Source organism: Protopterus annectens, chromosome 8.part1 (assembly GCF_019279795.1).
Source record: "Protopterus annectens isolate FY-2018-M chromosome 8.part1, PAN1.0, whole genome shotgun sequence".
NCBI lineage: Eukaryota > Metazoa > Chordata > Ceratodontiformes > Protopteridae > Protopterus > Protopterus annectens.
The window spans coordinates 150,209,890-150,230,600 of NC_056742.1; the positions used below are offsets into that span (position 1 = coordinate 150,209,890).

The 20,711-nt window shown below is 40.7% G+C and overlaps 1 protein-coding gene across 1 annotated transcript in view; it reads left to right on the forward strand.

The window, feature by feature from the left end:
- PKD1L2 (polycystin 1 like 2) overlaps positions 1 to 20,711 on the forward strand; it is a 1,522,374-nt gene that overhangs the window by 1,152,735 nt on the left and 348,928 nt on the right. The window contains exon 39 of the mRNA XM_044081586.1: positions 2,990 to 3,130. Within this exon, the coding sequence (XP_043937521.1) occupies positions 2,990 to 3,130 (141 nt within the window). The remainder of the gene's footprint in view (positions 1 to 2,989; positions 3,131 to 20,711) is intronic.

The window sequence follows — 20,711 nt, forward strand, 5'->3', positions numbered from 1 at the left end:
AATAAGGTTGGTAAAAAAATAAATAAAGCACAAAGACCAGCTCACAAAGATCAGCTTTATTTTTATAAATAATGTTGGTATATATTAAGTGTTTTATAAATAACCGGTAAAAGCCGAAAGAAGTGTAAGAAACATCCTGTAACTAAAATGATTGGAAACAGCATTGTACAAAAAAATTGCTTTATAAATGTTGTGTTTCCCTTTAAGGCAGGCAAGTACACTTTTTAAATAACTAGAAAGATTTCCACAGAGAGTGGTGTTACAAGCAATCATCCTATTAGTGTAGTGTTTAAAAAGAAGGGCTATGCCCTTTGTCATCAGATAAGTTGGCTTATCAATGCAAACTGGGAGATTATTACTGGAGCAGTGGTTCCGGGTAGGTTGCTGTAGCAGAGAAGAGAGGCAGATGGAAGAACTTGTAGCAGCCTGGAAATGTTCTGCTAAGAATCCAGTTTAAATGAAGCTGTAAAAAAATTACTTTGGACTGTAGTAGAACTGGTTTGAGAGACTGCATGGTTACAGAATGGTCTGCTCTTCTGTTTTTTTTCCCTTTTTGATAAAAGCATGCTGATTTAGTTGATATCACAGTAAACAAAAATTACATGCAAGGATTTGAACCATTAGTTTTAACATCCATTGAACAAAGTATTTTATTTAAAATAAAAAAGCAAGTCACATAGAGGCATAAGGTTTATCAGACCCAATCTCATATCTAACAATGGAGTTAACATACCCTGCCTATACATGCCTGTTAACTAACGAATCACTGGACTTGTTTTTAAACAACTCAACGGAAATTTGTCATTCAGAGCAAGCACTACAGCTGCATTTTACAAAATCTGCCAATTTAACTCCTTTACATCGAATTACATATCAATTTCATCATGTCTTGTATTATATAAAAGCATGTTTTTCATTCACACATATGGTTATTTACTTCATTTGTATCCACTTATCTTTTATTTCTGATAGATGTTGACGTATTCTATTCTTTACACTGTATCTTACCTAAAACCAGAAATAATATTCACATAATTCACAATATATAACATGTATAGTACTGCAGCCATAACAATGTTGTGCTTTATACACTTTTCTGGTCACTGGAAATTTCTGTTCTCCAGTTTACACATGCTACAGTTATAGCTCATAAAAGCATCACATTTCCTTTTGTTAGCATTCTCTGTCAAACAGTTGTCATGACACGATATATTCTTCATGTCAAGGCCCATCTTCTATTATATTACTAATTTCTGGTGCTACAAGCCAAATAACTCAATTTCTTCCTGCAATGTCAAATATTCCTCAAATATCAGTTTATGTTATTGGGAAGAATATCTCTCTATCTTCTGTAATGTGTGTAACATCTCTGTTTTCCTGTTGTGAATAGTATGGTACAACTACACCAATCCTATGTCTATATACATACTGTAAATGTCTCTTAATCTCAGTTTATTTATAGTCTACAAAAAAACATGTAATCCAGAGGGTTTGCGTGAATTCTGGTATCCCACTTGTGACCAAGAGGGTGACAGGATTAAAAAGAAACAGAGTTGAAATAATTAGTCCAAATTAAATCTCTTTAGCTAGCTGATCTAGTAGACACTGTCTCTGATGCCCTCCTTATGGGAGGAATAAAGATGTCTTGTTGAAATTTCAATCATTAGAACAAGAACACTCATCATTCTACCTACTTAACTGAATAAACTACAGTAGACAGTTGATTATCCGAATGTTGATTATCCAAAACGTCAATTATCCAAACACAGTCTTCCAACGTTTTTGGGTAGGAATAATCATAAAGTCTGAATATGTAAACTTTATACGCATTCACTTGTGCATGTTATTTGTAGCCTGCTTATGTGTGAAAAAATGCTGAATGGTTGAAAAGTGTATTCCTTGCATGCAGAAAAAACAAGATTTTAGAAGTTTTTTATCTGGTTCATTGTATGTTGATTATCTGAACTACCCTAGGTCCCAATTAGTTTGGATAATCAACTCTCTACTGAAAACTTCTACAAGGCATCTTTATTTCTCCCAAAGGGAGGATATCAGAGAAAGAGAGAGTTTCCTAGATCTGCTATGTATCACGATTCATGTTCCCTTTTACTGACTTTAGAGTTTAGAAAATGATACACATATTGCAAATGGACTTTCTTTCAGAACTCCTACTCACTGCTCGGTTTGTATTCTGAGAAGATTGTTTCCTGACTGTTGTACTGTAATCTTTATTTCTGACTATAGCTATGTTTGTGTAACAACTCTTTGTATTTAATTGGGATTTTCCTGTGTACTATCATTGGTGTAGATCTTCTTGGAGACAAAGGCAGATAAATGGCAGTGATCTAAAGTAATTGCAGAATTTATTGCAGATTCTCAGTGCCCAGCCATATTATGCAAACTAGAGAGACAAGCTGGCAGAAACAAAGACAAAAATGCAAACCCGTTTTTAAAGAGATGTCTTTGGTTTCTGCCCATCTATAATTTCACAATGAACTACAAATTACAAATATATTTACAGAAAAAGATGAATCTAGCAGTACAAAAGTAAACTTTCTGTATCATTTTAAGAGCAGCAAGATTCAGTTAGCTCCCTTAACTGATTTAATGAACCTCTGTGGTCAAAATGTTGAACAATTTTATGCTTCCGGATATCTGTGGATAACTAACATCAAAGTACGATGAAGGCTTTACCTTAAACCCCACAATTTGCTTTGTGAAGTCTGAGAGAGAGAGAGAAAGAAGTGAGGGAATTAATTTAATGTTTTTTTCCCCACTAAACCTTAATACTGGTCTTTCCTTGCTCTTATAGCAAAGATGGTATAACAAACAGCATATATCAGATGCCTTTTTGCCATAAGTCATTGTCAGTTCATCTGTGCGTTAAGTGAAAGAGAAATGGAAGTCTTACATGCAGTTTACAGAGGAGGCATTTCTGCTGTATCTATTTTTCATATGTCAACATGTTTCATTTTTATTACTCTATCAGGTGCCCCTAATCTTCGAATGGGAACTCGTAGAGACAGCAACAGCAATATTTATCAGCCCCCTCCTCCAACTGACATTGAACGAATGAAGCAACATCGCATTAAAGAACAGAAAGTTTTTGCTCTAATCAGAGAAATAGTAGGTTAGTAAGACAGTTGCATTTCTAGTTTATATCTTAACACCACCTATGGAGCTAATGTTTTTCTTTAGTATATGAAGCATGCTAATTATGTTCCAAAATTACAAACTGGCAGAAAGATGAGCTTGTTATGTAAAGCAGTGTGTAACAATTTGTGTAGTATATATAGCATGTAGATTATGCTCAGAAATCATCAGAGATAATCAGAGAACCAAAGAAATATGGACGTTCTAAGACAATTTAGTCATAACACCATATACACCTTGTTAACACCCATCCTCACACTGTACATCCCCTCTTCAAAAAGGACAAAGTAGGTGAGTTCTGGAATAAATTTATGGATACCCATTCAGCCATCCTTTTTTTTAATTTGAAGGATGCCAGGGCATCACATTGTTTAACCTGTAGGAGAAGTTTGTTCCAGAGTTGAGGTAGGCATTGGGTAATAAATGTATCCCTCCACTGTATTTAATCTTTCAGTTATTGCAGATTTAGGTCTCTGTTCTGGCAGTTTTTGGCAGGGCTGTTTGATCTGCAGAGATATAGGAGATCAAGGAAAACTTGATCCATAAAGGTATGAATGCAAAGCATAAGCAGCCCTGTAAGGACCAATAAGATAACAAGTAAAGGGACAATGCTTCAAATCTTTCCTGGTAGTACAGAGTCTTTAGACCAAAAATATTCTTGGTTAGGAATATATTGAGCCTTTCCAATTGCTTAATGTGTCTGAAAAGGCACATTTCAAAGGAAGCTTTGTACTCTATAATAGGTCTAAGTAAGGCAAAGTACAATAGTATGATAACATCATTTGAAATGGACGATATGGCCATAAATATTAGTTGTGGCATCCAGAATGATTTTCTGAAAACAGTTGCTACCTGATGGCCAAAGAAGGGGGAATTATCTACCCCTGTTCCCAAATCCCTAACTACATTGTCGTTTTGGATTGAAACTGCAAGTAACCATTTACACAATGCTGCAGCTTGAGACCTGATCATAACAGCTTTAAAAAGTGCATATCAACTTTTGTTAAGCACATTTGAATGCTTTTATGACTGGGTCTCATATTGCTGTACAAATAGCAACCACCACAGAACAGTCCCTGGAGTGATTTTACAGCTTTGAAAGCTGTAATGCACTTCTTCTTCTGGCTTTTCCCAGTTAGGGGTTGCCACAGTGAATCACCTGTCTGCTCATGATTGACAGTGGAGTTTTTACAATGTTGAGTTGTTAGCCCGGCACCCAACCTTCCACAGAAGGCACACACATGCACGCAGTCACACCTAGGGCCAATTTAGAGTGTCAAATCCACCTACAACATGTCTTTGGGATGTGGGAGGAAATTGGATCACCCGAAGGAAACCCACACGACCACAGGTAGGACATGCAGACTTTGCACAGAAGGCACCCCAGCTGAGAATCGAACTGGTGAACCTCTTGCTGTGAGGCAACAATGCTAACCGCTGCACCACCGTGGCCGCCCAAAGCTGTAATGCACTTAGCTATCTTAAAAAGAAAAAAAGTGTAACAAGGTTAAGAGTCTATCAGTTTTCAAATTTGTTGGCTGTCTGTGTAGAAGAGCTAATTGTATAACAGCTTTATAAACAGTAAAGCATGTTGCACTCCTACACCTTTTTGTAACTAGTAGTATATAGAGGTAGCTAAAGCTCCATGTACTACAAAGAATTATGGAAGGTTTACTGCAGTCATAATTAATCTTTATACATTCTTATCATGGATGTCAAGATTCACGTCTCATGTTTGGTTTGCACTACTCTCAAAGTGTCCTTCTTGTTATCCATGTCTCAAATACATAACAAGATGGTTATGACTGGACAGTAAATCATAATGTTCTCTTCATGTTGACCATCAGCGGTCGCCAGGGTCTATTTTGCTCTCCCTCCTCCCACAGTCTTACATCAACCCATGACTGAGGCTAGTGAGGAAATCACATTACTGCTGAGCAGTGTTTTGTTTCTTTTTTTGCCTCCTGACTTCTCTCATGAAAAATGTGTAATGGTGATATGCTGATGTATCAGTCCATGTCCATGGCCAATGTCCCCCCACCCTTTTCCCTTAGGACAAAGCCCCCTATATATTCCCAGCCTCCACTAGGGATCAGTCATGAGGTTCACCTTATTGTATGTGTGTTCTCCATCCCAGGATGGGCACACCCATCTATCCTTGCCAAGCTAATGTTGTCTGGGACATAGTTAGTGATTTATCATTTTGTGCCTCAACACTGTGTGTACTTTGAAGATGTTATGCATTAGTCCTGTGTCAATATATATATATATATATATATATATATATATATATATATATATATGTTTGTGTAGATACGGTATCAACATGTCACCACTTAGAATATGAGTTGCTAGATGCAGCTTAACTATATGTTCTAAAGGGTCTATATTAGATAAACAAACGTTTATCTAATCAAACGCTCACATGAGCAAAAATTGCGGAACTCGAAACCACAATTGTGAGATCGCGGTACAGTGAAGATGGAAATATTTGCCCTTTCCTCACTGTAGTGTGATCTTGGAGTTGGAATATATATATTTAGCAGGGGGTGTGGGGGGCACAGTCCCCCACTATTGCAGTTTTGAGTTCCGGGATTTTTGCTCATGTGAGCATTCGGTTAGATAAACTTTTGGTTATCTAATAAAGACCCATTCTAAACTGTGAGAATGAATGACGACTGATGTTTGTTATTTGTTAGCTGTTTGTTTACTGTGCTTTTTTACTGTTTTTGGATGATTCATGTTATGTAATGTTTGCTGTTCTCTAGGAAAAGACTTGTTCTCTAGGAAAAGATTTGTACACAAAGGTGGGGTGCATATTGGGAAGTAGAATAGGGATAGTAATATGTTTAATTGCTGCCCCTGAAGGTATAACATTCTGTGTTTTCCCTCCCTTCAGAAATGCAAAAGGATGTGTCTGTCCTCAGTGGAAATTTACTTGTCACCCCCACAACCCCCGTGATTGCAAATTTATGACCAGGCAAAATTTAAATGATGTACTTTTGGAACCTCTGCTATGATTTGTATTAGTCGTTTAGTGATTAGTATAGTTTTGAGGGTTGACATGTTGAGTGATCTCTAAAAGAGTTCAGCACTCCTTCTACTTCTACCTGCACTATCTAATGTCCAAATGCATCTCCTCTAGACTTAAAGAGGCCTTTGTTCCATCATACTCATCTTTTATAAGGCCCATCATTGAGTGTAATATTCCCTTCAGCATGTACCTTTCTAAGTATGTTGCTGAAATTGAGAGGCCTCAGAAATTCTTAACTAAAATGATCACTGTTGGCATGTTCCTAAGTTGCCCAGATAGACTGGCAGCTCTCTCCTTGTACTTAGTTTCCTCCCAACTCCTTTGTAGTGGCCTTTGCCTTGCTTTTTGAGCTATGTAAGACCCCACCTTATCCACTCTGCAGTACCCCACAGAACCAACAGCTCCTCAAACAACCATGCATCAACTAATAACACTCATTGGTGGCTGGGTACATAACACAATAGATTCCACAATTATGCAACATGCTCCCCATACATATTAAGCCAATATTATGGCTGCTTTCAATGTTAATCTCAGTAATTGGATTGGCAGCCATAATTTCTTCCCTGGGTTAGTCTGTATATATATATATATATATATATATATATATATATATATATATATATATATACACAAAAGAGGGTGATCAATGAACACTACTGAATTATAGAGCAATTCAAGGGGCTCATTTGGCTATGCTGTTAATGGTGTTTGTGACTTCTTGCTTAGTATGACCCCAAGAGCCTACAAAATCTGGTTTTCATTTTTTGTTTCTATGTCATAACCCACTGACTACTAAACAGAAACAGACCTACAGTTTTGATATAATAACCTATAATTACTTTCTCGAGAAATGTGTGATAGTGGAGTTATATACACTTAAAAGGGGGGCTGTTAAAGTCCTGTATGTGAAAGATGAAGGGAGTCTTTCCCCCTGAAAAAAATCTTAATCTGTTTTTCATTTGTAGTGATGCATCTACAATAATGCTAATTTCTAAGTGCAGGGGATGTCGTATTTGTGTTTGCTATGTTCCATCATTGAACCCATACACACACCGTACATGAATGCACATCCATCCACACATTCACACACATGCTATTTGACATGGGGAAAAACTCCACCACATCTTATTCGTGAGCTGTGGCCCCTACAGAATTTATATTCTAACTCCAAATTTAGCATTACCATGAAAGAAAGACATGGGAAGACTACAGCACATACACACACACACACACACACACACACACACACACACACACACGCACACACACACACAACATGACATCATAGTTTTCACTCTGTACTTATAACCCTTCCACACTTTCACTTCCTCAAAATACACACACACACACGCACACACACAGTATAGCAGCACTACACATCTAACCATGCAATGCATCAGTTAAAATTTAATGTCAAAGTCTCATTTGTGGCATTTGTGAAGTAGTTTGATTCTCATTAAGCAGTTTTATTTATGTAAATAGCCTAACTAGAAATACATAAACTGCAAGTTTATTGTATGTTCCCAGGAAAAAAAAAAAACTTTCCTAGGATTTAGAAACATCCTCACCTCTTGCAGAAATTAATTACTGTAGGTAGGTCAATTTACATAACAGTAAGAAAATGAAATTCAGAGACAACTATGGTCATAATGAGAAAGAGAGCATTATTGGTTAATTAACATGTCTGATTCACACTCTAATCACACTTTAGCTAAAACTAACAGTGTTACACAGGCACACACAGATACAAATGCACAGGCAATCAAAAGCACATGTACATATACACACATTCACCCATCAACAACCAGCCCCCCCCCCCCCATAAAATTCAGTCACAGCTATGCAAACAGTCAGCCATTCAACCACACTCGCACCCCAACATAAATAGGCATCCAGTGTTTTGAATTCCTACCTTACCCCCCCCATGTGACTACCCAAGCAGACATACACAAACATAGAAACACACACACATTTATACAGCTTCATTCATGCCCTAGTCATACACACACACAAACACACACACACACACACACACACACACACACACACACACACACACACACACACACACACACACACTCACACACATGCCCATCCACAAACACACTTTAACAACTCCATCCCACCTTTTGCTGAATCTATCTGCACTGTGAATGTTTCCATAGGAGTGGCTGTCAATTTTGGTGGCATTCACTTTTCTTTCAATAGTAAACTGTTATGCTTCCAAGTGATTCCCTGAATCACTCAGCACTGTATACCTCTCAACTGTCCAGATTTTCGCAGAATGTCCAGATTTTTTGCTTGATATTTTTGGTCTGTTCCCCATAGAATCTTTGGTTTTCTGACAAATTGCTGGGATGATCTTAGGATTGAACCCACTAAATAATGACATACATTTAAGTTTCAAACTTCATATCCTTCAGAAAAATGCATGCTAAGACAAATCCTGTTATTCTAGTAACTGTTTAAGTTTTTAAAAGCAACATTTAAAATATGTTCTTATTTTTGTGCCTTTGTCCTGGTTATGTCAGGCTTTGTCCAGATTTCCTGCGTTAAGAAGTTGAGAGGTATGCTCAGCAACATAGATCAGGAGCTGCTGGCATTTCCTTGGTAGAGCCACAGTCCCAGTTTTTCCAGGACAGTCCCAGTTTGGAAATCTCTGTATTGGAATCCGAAATATTGCCTTTGGGACACAGAAATGTCCCAGTATAGACCGCTCAGTCTGAATGGTGACTTGGCTTCCCAGGGTGGCCAGTCCCCTTGCTTTCCCATCCTAAGCAGCTCTGGGGACTTTGCAATATTTCGAGGATGACATTGGGTATGGGGTAAGGTCTGATGCCTTCGCCCTGGCAGGAGCCTTCCAAGCCCTGCCACCATCAGTCAGTCACTCCCTAAAGGACTTCCGTCATAGGGGGTACTGCTTCACTCCTCCCACACAGGCAGAAGCTCTCCAGGATCTACACCCATCTGCCTGGTGTGATCATACTGACTTCTGTAGGGCCAAACCCTACAGTCCTCCCCTTTGACGTAACCAAGAGACCTTCCCCAGCCATGGCCCCCCACCATGTCAGGGGACTCCACCAGCTGCCATGTCTCCTGCAGGCTGCCAAATCGTGCTGGATCACTCATACCCTCGGACCCTCTCAGGGGAGCTTCCCTCTGATCCTGTCTGCTCCTCCAGAACTCCCCTTGGCCACTGAGGAGCAGATCCTCTCTCATAAAGGCTTCAAAGTCCCCCTCTTTTCCCATCCAGAGCAGCTCTGGGGACTTTGAGATATTTCAAGGATGCTGTCGGTTATGGGGTGAAGTTGGATGCCTTCACCCTGGCAGGAGCTCTCCAGGCCCTTCTGCCATCCACCCTGGTGCTTCCTCAAGGACTTCCATCATAGGGAGCTCTGCCTGACCCCACTCACCCAGGCAGGAGCTCTCCAGGCCCCACCACTGTCTGCCAGTTGCTCCCTTAAAGACTTCCATCATGGGGGGCTGTGCTTGACCCCACTCACCCAGGCAGGAGCTCTACAGGCCCCGCTGCTGTCCGCCCTAGCACTCCCTTAAGGACTTCCATTGTGGAAGCTCTGCCTGACTTCCCCTTACCCTGGCAAGAGCTCACCCAGCCCTGCCATTATCTGCCTCTCTCCCCCTTCCAGACTTCCATCCCAGAGGGGGCATGGTCTGTACCCCCTCACCCAGGTGAGAGCTGTCCTGTACCATTCACTTTCCACCTCTCTCTCTACCTTCCAGACTTCAATTGGGACTGACCCCCTGTGGGGTTCTATTTCTACCCAGGAGAGAGAGTTGTTTCCAGGGTTACATATCTCCTAACTGCTGCCAAATAATGCAGTGTCACGCATGCTCTAGGAGCCTTTCAGGGAATCTTCCCAGCCTCATAGAATTCTGCTGGGCCACGAAGCCTCAGACAGTCCCTCATCCAGACTTCCATGACACTGGTTCTCCACTTTGCCTTGAACCTAGGGCTTTCAAGCTCACAGGGGAGATGGCCTTGGGTCCCCCCATCTCTGCACTTTTTGTGGCACACCTCAGTCTCTCACCACCCCAGTGCCAGGCACCGACGAATGTGCATTGCTTCAAGCCTCCTGGCATGTGGCCTCTTGCCTCCTGGGTGGTGTTATTCACAGAGTGGTATCTCCACAGTGCCTGGTGAAGGATGGGAGGCCAACCTGTCTTCCCTGGTGCAAGATGTCATGGGTGCCCTATCTCTACTCCCATGGGGGCTGGGAGAATGAAATTGCAGACCTGGCTTCCTGGGGTGGCCCTTTAGTGTCCCAGTTTAGGTCCTGTAACAAAATGGTCACCTTGGGTAAAGCGCATGGCTAATTAGCATTAGCCACTCCTCCAGACTGCCACATTAACATGCAGCTCTATCAGTGAGACCACCCTCTGCACTGAGGCCTCTTGCTAATGGGAAATCTCAGTAATAAGGTGGTCTAGGAATCACTAAGGCTTACCACAAGTGGGAAAACAGCCATATTATGGCTTTCTGCTTGTGGAAAGCTTTTCTGAATTCCAGTCTTTGTCTCAGTATTACAAAGATAATGCACACAGTACTAAATGCAAACAATTCTAATTTTCTCCATAGTAATTGTAAGGAAACACTGTAGTTGTCTGTTTTTTCAAGTACAACAACCTATTCCATATTCCTATAAAATAAATAACTCTAGTTAGGCTTTATGCAGATGAAATCATGACATACAGCCACCTTTGTAATGTCATTGAAATCAGCTGTGCACTTCATCACATCTTGCTGTCGGCCTATGAAATGAATAAAGTAAATGTTTCCCTGATGAACAGCAGTAGCTTCTTCTTCACGTACAAACCATCCCCTCAGTTCAAAACATATAATGACACTTATTATTACAAGTACAAAAACTGATATTACGAGTCCTGCTATGGCAAAAAATATGGTGTGATTCTAGAATAAAACAGCAAATAGTAAAACTTTTTGCAGTGTTTAACATTTTTAAATAGTGTGATAATTCCTTATCATTTGACCATCATGTCTCCACAATTGTATAAAAAGCCTTTTATCTGGTCCATCTAATTTCCAAAGTCATCTCCCCTGGATTCACAGAAGTCTAAATTCCCCTTTACTCATATGATATCAGACCTATTACCGAATATAATTCAGCTTTTGACTAATATCTTGCAAAACATTTCACAGAACTTGAAAGACCGTAGAAATTCGTAAGTAAAAAGTTCAGTGGCTTCAAAAATCTTAGTTTTCTGGAGAGACTTGCAGTCCTTTTGTCTGTATTCAGCCAATCTGTGTCTAGCCTTTCCAGACATGAATGATACAACCCTATTTGACCTTGGATTCCTTCACAGAACTAATGATACCTCAACTACTAGGTTAAAGAAACTAAACATTCATAATTAGATAAATAAGACACATTAGCGTGATAGATTTGTATACCAACATATCCCTCAGCTCTGGAACAAACTTCAACTCACATCAAACAGAGTAGCCCCCTTGCCACCTTCAAGGTGAGCCTTAGTAATTGGATGGACAGTCCCAAATTCTACCCTGCTCTATATTGTCTTGCCCCCCTTGAGACCAGAGGGAATTTTTGAATAGGGTTTCCTTTCTAGGCTTGCAATGGTCTGAAACTGATTGCCTAGTACTTACCTTGAACGTATGAACCTATGACAAAATAGATGATGATGATGCATTGTTATACAATAGTACCAGAGCTAGCTTTCTGTTGTGTTCTCGGTGCCTTAAATCTCAGAAATCACTTGTTTGTGTTAAAGTGAAACAAGTGCTTGCCTGAAACTGTTCTATGCTTTTTTTGTTTTCGTTCTCCCTTCCAGATGCTGTGCAACCTTGATGTTAATATATTTCAATTCTGGGAAATGGGGGCCCCCAACAAAAAAAAATTATTTTGAGCTGTGTTGTTAGCTTGTTTGTCATAGGTTCTTTTCAAGATCTGGATCAAGCAAGACCATTCCAAATTATCAGATTTTGCTGTTGCATAGTAAAAGCCCTCACCCACTGGTACTAGACTACCTAGCTGCACACCATTATTTTATAACATGCAACAAACCCTAGTAGCATGTATTAGTCTTCTACACTGATTTATACTGTTCCATACATTTATCACAATGACACTTAGTAGTTATACTGTCTCTCTAACAACACAATGCCATAGCACAAATCACAGTAAGTGGCTTGCAGAGATTTGCTCCTTGCAAATATTTTTACAAATCTTACTTATCACAGAGATTCTGAAATATTGTCTGCATCATGGTCAGCAAGTGTGCATGATGAGGGGTCTCACTCAGGGTGTGTGAGATTCATGGGAGTAGTGGAGGCTGAGCAGCCTACCTGCTCACAGTGTATACTAACGGTGGTACAATAAAATGGTAATGAACAAGTACTGAAATGAGGGACTCTGTAGATGCAAATGAGGGTAAGCAAGATTCAGAAACATATATTCTGTGAGTGGAAGCATTAGTTACAGAGCAGATGGCCTCTCTAAAATTCTGGAATATCAGAAGGGGAGTAGCCGAACAATGTTTATGGTAGCCACAGCAATGACAAACCTGTGTAATCTCCTAGCTGTACTTATCACCATTAGTCAAAAAGTTGCTTGCCATTGCCCTTAGAGGTGCTGTATGATCCATCTGAGCTTAATGTTTCATGCTCTTCACAACGCCAAAATTGTGGACTTTTGCCCTGTAGATAGAGTCAGCATGCAGGAACTAGATGAGATGTGTAGCCCTAATCTGCTGGCCCATAGAAGTAGTGGAGCACAGATCCCCAAGATTAGGTATCTGTGGTTTTGAGAATACTAGCTATAGGGAGCTTTCTTTGACCACCAGTGGGTCACATGGTAAGGATAGTCCAGGCATCTGCCTCAATAATATTTCACCAGTTCCTCAATGCCATGTTACAGCATTGGGGATGATATGTGGCTTCCTTGTACCACAAGGGAGAAGGCCAGCACTGGGACTTTTATGACATAAACCATTCCCCTGTGGTACTGGGTGGGTGCCATACACTACACCCACATTGAAATAAAGTCCCCACCTGGTGAGCTGGGAAGAAGGTGTGTTATCTGTAACCACTCCACTGACTATTGGGTAGTCTGTAATGCACATGGTATAAGCTAGAAAATGTCTGCAGGACACCCAAGCAGTACCCATGACTGTCACATACAGCCCAAATGAAACCTAATGCTGGATACATCCTGGAGCCATTGTTGATGACACCCATTATTCATCCAAGACTGTGGCAGACACTGGGTATGACAGTGCTCTGTCTTAAATCTAGGTATTCGCTGAGTGTGTTTTTGGCCCTGCCTGGACATATTGGTTCTCAGCAGTATAACCCTGACACATGTTCCAAAATATTCTCTGCATATGCTATGATACATACCATAATATTGAAAAAACAGTTGCAGCAGGGAGTATGCACACGAGACAGTGGAGGACTATCCTGATAAGAAGACAGTGGAGGAGCTGGCAGCAGGGTAGGGCCATGCCAGATGAAGGATAGCACAGTATGCCATGGCAATCGCTAAGAGGTAGCAGTTAGATCATTATTATGGACCAAATAAGAGCATATGCAGACCAATAAAATCGATGCATGCAAACATACAACCAGTCTGTGCTACCCATGCATAGACCGGACACACTGAGCATCAAGCCTGGGCTACCAAAGTAACAAAATACAATAGGTAAGAAACAGTTATCATTATTTGCACAGATAGGGGAACAAAACAGAAGTATTTTCCATGGGGAGATGTGTGCATGAAATTCTAACTGAATTATTGAAGCTGCCACCAGTCAGGGTGGTATATTCACTTGCTTTTTAGTGTGTGTGTGTTACTATAAATAGTCTGCCATACTAGCAGATCTGAATGCTTGCTAAAAGGGCATTGTTAGAGCCGCATTCTTTTTTTCTGTTGAATATCCTTTTAAAGACACGAGATAAACTAAGCACTGTTCTTATTAGCGCTGCATTTGTTTTCTGGACTGCCTCAATAATATTTCACCAGTTCCTCAATGCAATGTTACAGCATTGGGGATGATATGTGGCTTCCTTGTACCACAAGGGAGAAGGCCAGCACTGGGACTTTTATGACATAAACTATTCCCCTGTGGTACTGCCGTTTTATTATTTTTTTCTCTTGAATGTCCTTTTAAGGACACAAGAGTTAAATGGGGACTGTTCTTCAACTATTTTTGAAACAACAATTTGGTAAGTAGCAAGTATTGAAGCTGCGGTCAGTCGGGGGGGGGGTTATTTACTTGCTTCTGATTGTATGTTACTATAAACAGTCTGCCTCATGAGCAGACGTGTGTTAGGCATGTTGGGCTGTGTGCAGCTGAGTGGGATAGACAATTTAGCAAGTGATAATATTTTTCTTTTGATAATGTAAATTAAGGATATTTTTTTAAATAATCTATTAACAAGCACATATTTGGTCAAATGTAAAGGTTGCCTTATGTATGGAACTGCTACAGAAATTTTTAAGGAAAATGTGTTTTTGTAGTAAATGTTATTGTAAAGCAGGTGCATCTGATGGCATTCAAATCTGCCCTTTCCCAAAGATTAAAACTTTAACTAATTCAGCTTTTCAGAATGTTTTAATCCAAATTATGTTTCCTAATAAAGCAAGAGATTTGGCTGAACATAGTAGGTCGGATGAATTATCAATTAATCTGATACATTTTGAAAATGAAAGAGATACTAAATTGGGAGAGAATGTATTGAATGATGCTGTTACATAAAGCAAATAAATCTTTTTTCCTGTGGCTAATTTGGCAATAAATCAGAGCAAAGGTTATTTAGGTAATCTATTTTGCAAAAAAATTGTTATGGAGAGAGACACAGAAAAATATTTAATTGATGAGACTGCCCACTAAAGTGTGCTAGCCTGTGTAACTGATTTATCACTGTTTCCTGCATTTCTGTGTGCTTTCTATCTCAAAAACAAAAAAAACAAAAAAATATCCTTGTTTTCCCGCCTCTCCTCGACTAGTTTAGACCAATATACAGGCTTTGCTGTATTCTGGGCTGAGGTGTAGTTCCTGTGTTGTCCATTGCCTTACTTGGATAGAAGGAAGTTTCTTTGCTCACCAGTGGGAGTGGGGAGCCTTGAGCAGCCTATCTGTCCCAGAAGGAGTGACCTCAGCACAAGATCTTGTAGTAATTGGTTGTTTTGGACCATTTCTAGCTCTTTTGAAGTTTCCTGTTTAAAATCCGCGTTTGCACGGCTTTGCGCGTTTGTGCGCATAGCGCAGCGCCGGTTAAACTTTTTCTGGCTCTGTCAAGTCTGCTCTTCAAATTTTCCCTTAAGAAAGCTCTACTCTTATAATAATCAGTCTACTCGCTTTATTATAAGCCTAGCACTTGTTCTCAAAACCTCTCTTCTAAGTAAGCACTCGCTAACTAAAGTAAGCACTACATCCACCTACCACCACTGTGAGTACCCACTTCCCTTAAAGGCACAGCACTCCCTTATAATATTCTAGCATGTTGAGTGGTAGATTACTAGCATCCTCTCTGGTTCAGCTGGTTAATCTAGGAATCTTGAGACAATGCTACAATTGCCTCATGTACACAGACAACCCTCTCCTCCTCCCAACAAACACAAATACATGTGAGAGATATGACTATATAGCCAAACTGGAGGCTGAACTCTCTCAACGCAGGACTGGCAAGACCAGACAGGAGGAGAAGGTAACCACACACACACCAAACCCAGTCGCACATAGACCTACCACAACTGCAAACCAAACACATAATAACACAAAGACATACTCGGACGCTCTAACAAAAAACATACCAAAACAACAGAGGCTCCCAAAGCAGACACCCAAAAATCCACCACCTCAAAACATAACACATGCAACACATACTTCAATAAATCAGTGTGTCAAACAATCACAGCCCTTAAGGCCAAACACCATGCCTGATACACTAGTAATAGGTGACTCTATAGTCAGACACACTGACGTTCCACTTATCAGGCTTAACAAAGAGAGAGTAAAGGTGAGCTGCCTATCGGGAGCTAGGATCCGCCACATAACACATGCGCTCAGGTCACTCCAAAGCAAGTACAAATATGACTCTGTCATTGTCCATGCCGGCGTGAATGACCTGAGACATACCTCCCTGGACTACATGAAAAGAGACATAGAGGAGCTCTCTGATTATGTAGCCCAGGCTGGTATGACCCTGACCTTGAGCAGCATCTTGCCCTCACCAAGAATGATGCCACAATACAAAGACAAGATGATCAGCTTTAATAATTGGCTCAAATACTGGTGTCATTCTAGGGGGATCCAATGTCTGTCTGCTTGGGATGACATGCTGGACAAGCCACACTGCTTCGCAAGGGACAGCTTGCATCTGTCACCACTGGGCTTCCGGATATTGGCTAAGGCTCTTGCCACACCCATAGTGCCTTTTTTAGGCAAGGCTCAAAAGACAAACCCACCTCCTTAGAAAACACAAATGGAAAAAAATTAAGGGTAATGCTGCTCAACGCCAGAAGTCTAAATCTCAAGATGCAGGCTCTCGAAGCACTCCTCAGTATGGAGAACATCGATGTCTGTACAGTAACTGAAACCTGGTTCAAGGCTCCTGAGAGCACCCCAGCACTACCAGGCTATACCTCGTATCATGCTTTTCGGCCCCAAAACTCGGGCCAAACCAAAAAGGGAGGGGGAGTGTCCATATTTATCAAGGACACCCACGTCTCCAGGTTAGTAGCAACACATGAAGCATCAGAGACCATCCAGGTGCAACTAACCATAGGCAAAACTGCTATACAACTGGTAGCATGTTACAGACCACCCTCCCAATCTCAGGAACCCCATTCAGCCTTCCTGAAGACATTGGAGGATATGAATGTCTCACCAAACACCATCATATTGGGAGACTTCAACTACCCTAACATAGACTGGGTGCATTATTCTAGCCCAAACACCCTAGCCCAAAGGTTCCTGGAATTCATAAATTCAAATGCAATGGAACAGCTAGTCACCTCTCCCACAAGTGGAGATAATATACTAGACCTGATCATCACAAACATGGGGACAAAGTGCTCCACACCGGAAGTATACCCCTCACTAGTGAGATCTGACCACAAACTAATCACCCTGGATATACATATCCCACCTCCACCCCCACCACAAAAGACTACAGTGAAAAACTTCTCAAAAGCTGACTTTACACTTCTTAAAACTGAGATGGTATCCTTTAAGCCCACTGGGCCAGTGGAAACCACATCCCACAATGCAGAATCCTTCACAAATGCTTTCTACGGACATCTCCAAGAATGCATGGATCATGCAATCCCAAATAAAACCAAGACCCTCTCCACCAAGGGCAGGCATCCTGTCTGGTGGACCCCAGCCATAAACAAATTGTATAACAAAGAAGGAAGCTACTGCACGACAGAGCAAAATCCCATAAAGAGAAGGCATCTCTGATCAGCACTAGTAGAAAGCTACATTCTCTCATAAAAACATCCAAGGCCAACTTTGAGAGAAAAATCGCTATGGACACTAAAGATAACCACAAGGCCTTCTTCTGCTATGTTAGAAACCTGGGCGGAAACCCTCAGATATGTTCAGAGTTAGTTCACAATGACAAAAAATACGCTGAACCCACAGATATTGCCAACATTCTGGCAGACAGCTTCAGTGCAAATTTCTCCCCTCCCTCACCCCCAAAAGAAGAAATACTTATCCCAGCTGAATGTAACCTCCCTGTCATCTCAGATGTCCAGGTGAGAACCGCCCTCAGCAAAGCTAAAAACACAGCATCAATGGGACCTGACGGTATCCTGGGTTGCGTGCTACGTGAACTCCAAGAGGAGCTAAACTTGCACATAAAAATGCTATTTAACCTTAGCCTTACTACAGGATATCTACCTGAACACTGGCGTACAGCAACAGTACTCCCACTCCACAAAGAAGGCACCTCTACAGACCCTGGTAACTGCCGCCCCATAAGCTTAACCAGCCTGGTCTGCAAAGCTATGGAAAGAATCATTATGGAACTCATAAACAGAGACATTGGGGACTTACAGACACTTGATCCCACCCAGTTTGGCTTTGTAAAGGGCAGATCCTGCCTTTTGAACTTGGTTGACTTTTTCGAAACAGTCACTAGAGCCATTGACGAGGGCAAAGCAGTCCATACAGCCTACCTGGACTTGGCTAAAGCTTTCGACACAATACCCCACTCCGGCATCATAGACAAGCTCAACAGCTTAAATGTAAATCCATATGTCACAAGATGGGTTGCAAACTGGCTAAAGGATAGAACCCATAAAGTCAAAATCGCTGGAGCCATGTCAGACTCAAAGCCAGTCACAAGTGGTGTCCCACAGGGCTCCGTCCTGGGACCCCTCTTGTTCGGCATTTATTTCTCAGATGTGAAAGCAAACATGGGAGGGTTGTGGCTGACAAAGTTCGCAGATGACTGCAAACTAGGCGCCATAGTCGATACACCAGCTGACACATACATCCTACAGAAAGGCCTCACTGAAACGGACAACTGGTGCCGGAGTCATGGCCTTAAACTAAATGCCAAAAAATGTATAGTCATCCCCTTTGGGAAAAACAAAGTACCCACAAATTATCACATAGACAGTAACCCACTGAGTACGGAAAAAGTAATCAGAGACCTGGAGACCCAAGTCGATAGTGACCTCTCATTTGACACCCACGTTGCCAAAGTGGTTAGAAAGATTTTCTACCTTGCCCACCTTATCATGAAGGGATTCACATCCAGATCAAAGGAGGTCATTGTACCCCTATACTCCTCCCTTATCAGGCCCATGATTGAGTACAATGCCCCATTTGGTATGTACCTCACCCGGCACTTGCAACAGCTAGAGAGACCCCAAAAGTACCTCACCAAGAGGATCAAGGGTCTCCAACATATGTCATATGCTGCCAGACTAAAGAAACTCCAGCTCTATTCAGTAGCATACCGCCTACTCAGAGGTGATCTGTGCCTGATGTACAAGGCCATGTCCAATCAGGAATTGATGGACATGCTCCACCTCAAAAAATCCAAATCCATCAGAACCACTAGAGCTAAAGATTTAAACCTCAGCACAAATATGAATAGGACATGCTGGAGGGACAGATTCATAACTCAGAGGCCTCCCATACTCTGGAACAGAATCCCAGTTCATGTTAGGCAGAGCCCCTCACTGACTCTCTTCAAGAGAAATCTTGACGAGTGGATGGGAGATCGTCGGTTTACCCCAGGGGTCATCTCTGTGTCACTACTAGACAGAGGCACAGTAAACTAATTCTATTATGTAAGGGGGTCTTCACTGTGTCACTACTAGACAGAGGCACAGTATTCTAAATCTATTCTGTACACTTTTGTACCATTACATGGGGTGGCGAAAGCCACATCACTATGGCTAGGCTTATAAATGCCCCAGGGCAGATAGCCTAGTACTAAACTATGAAACTATGAAACTATGATTCTTTTACTCAGTCTCTTAAGAAGTATTCTCATAGGGCTATAGGTGAAAATCAAGCTACACTAATGGTAAACAATGATTCTATTGTTTATGAGTCTAATGGTTGTTGTTGTTTGTCTTTCGGCTATTCCCGGTTAGGGGTCACCACAGCAGAACTCCAGTCCGCTAATGATTGGCAGTTGGTTTTTATGGTGCGTAATATAGCTAATTATAAGGATACTATCAGATCATGCAAGTTTCAAAACTTTGAATGTCACATGGTCAGGACCATATGATAGAAGTTTTGAAACTTTGAATGTTTTGAATGGAGATCGCGGTACAACACAGAATGGGAAATTTACCCTTTTTGACAATGTAGTGTGATCTTGGAGTTGGTATATTTAATTAGTAGAGGTGTGAGGGATGCAGGGGGCTGCCCCCTGCAAAAACATTAAAAATAGATTTTTTTCTGGTTATTTATTTTAATGTCTGAAGTTCTTAAACTTTGATCATATGGTCTTGGCCATATGAATTTTGAAGTTTCAGAACTTCGATAATCTGACACAAATCCAATTATAACACCAGTGTGTTAACCAGTTTGTTAATAATTGAGGACTCACTATTAAGAAGTATAAGGAATATTGTTCCAAGAATAAACAGAGAAGAGGTCACTGTCTCATCTTTACGTAGTAGGAACATGTAAAATGTAAAATATAGTATCAAATGCTTACTCACAAAAAGGCAAGATATGATCTTGAGTTTGTTGTCTGTAGATGTATTGATGTAGGAAGAACTAATGATAGTGCTTTCCAAGTAGCTGTAAACAATATTATTGATTTGAGTTAACATTTCAAATTTAAGTTGGTTTTCAGTGGTCTTTTTCCAATTCCACATTTTCAGGATGAGATAGATGACAAACAAGGTATTTTATAAATTTGATAAAGTGCAAATCTTTTGCATAATTCTATTCAAATAATTTACCTTTGGGAATTGTTTGCTTAAGCAATATGGGCAATAGTATAATTTGCATTCAGCTTGCTAAATTAATAAAAAAAATGGAG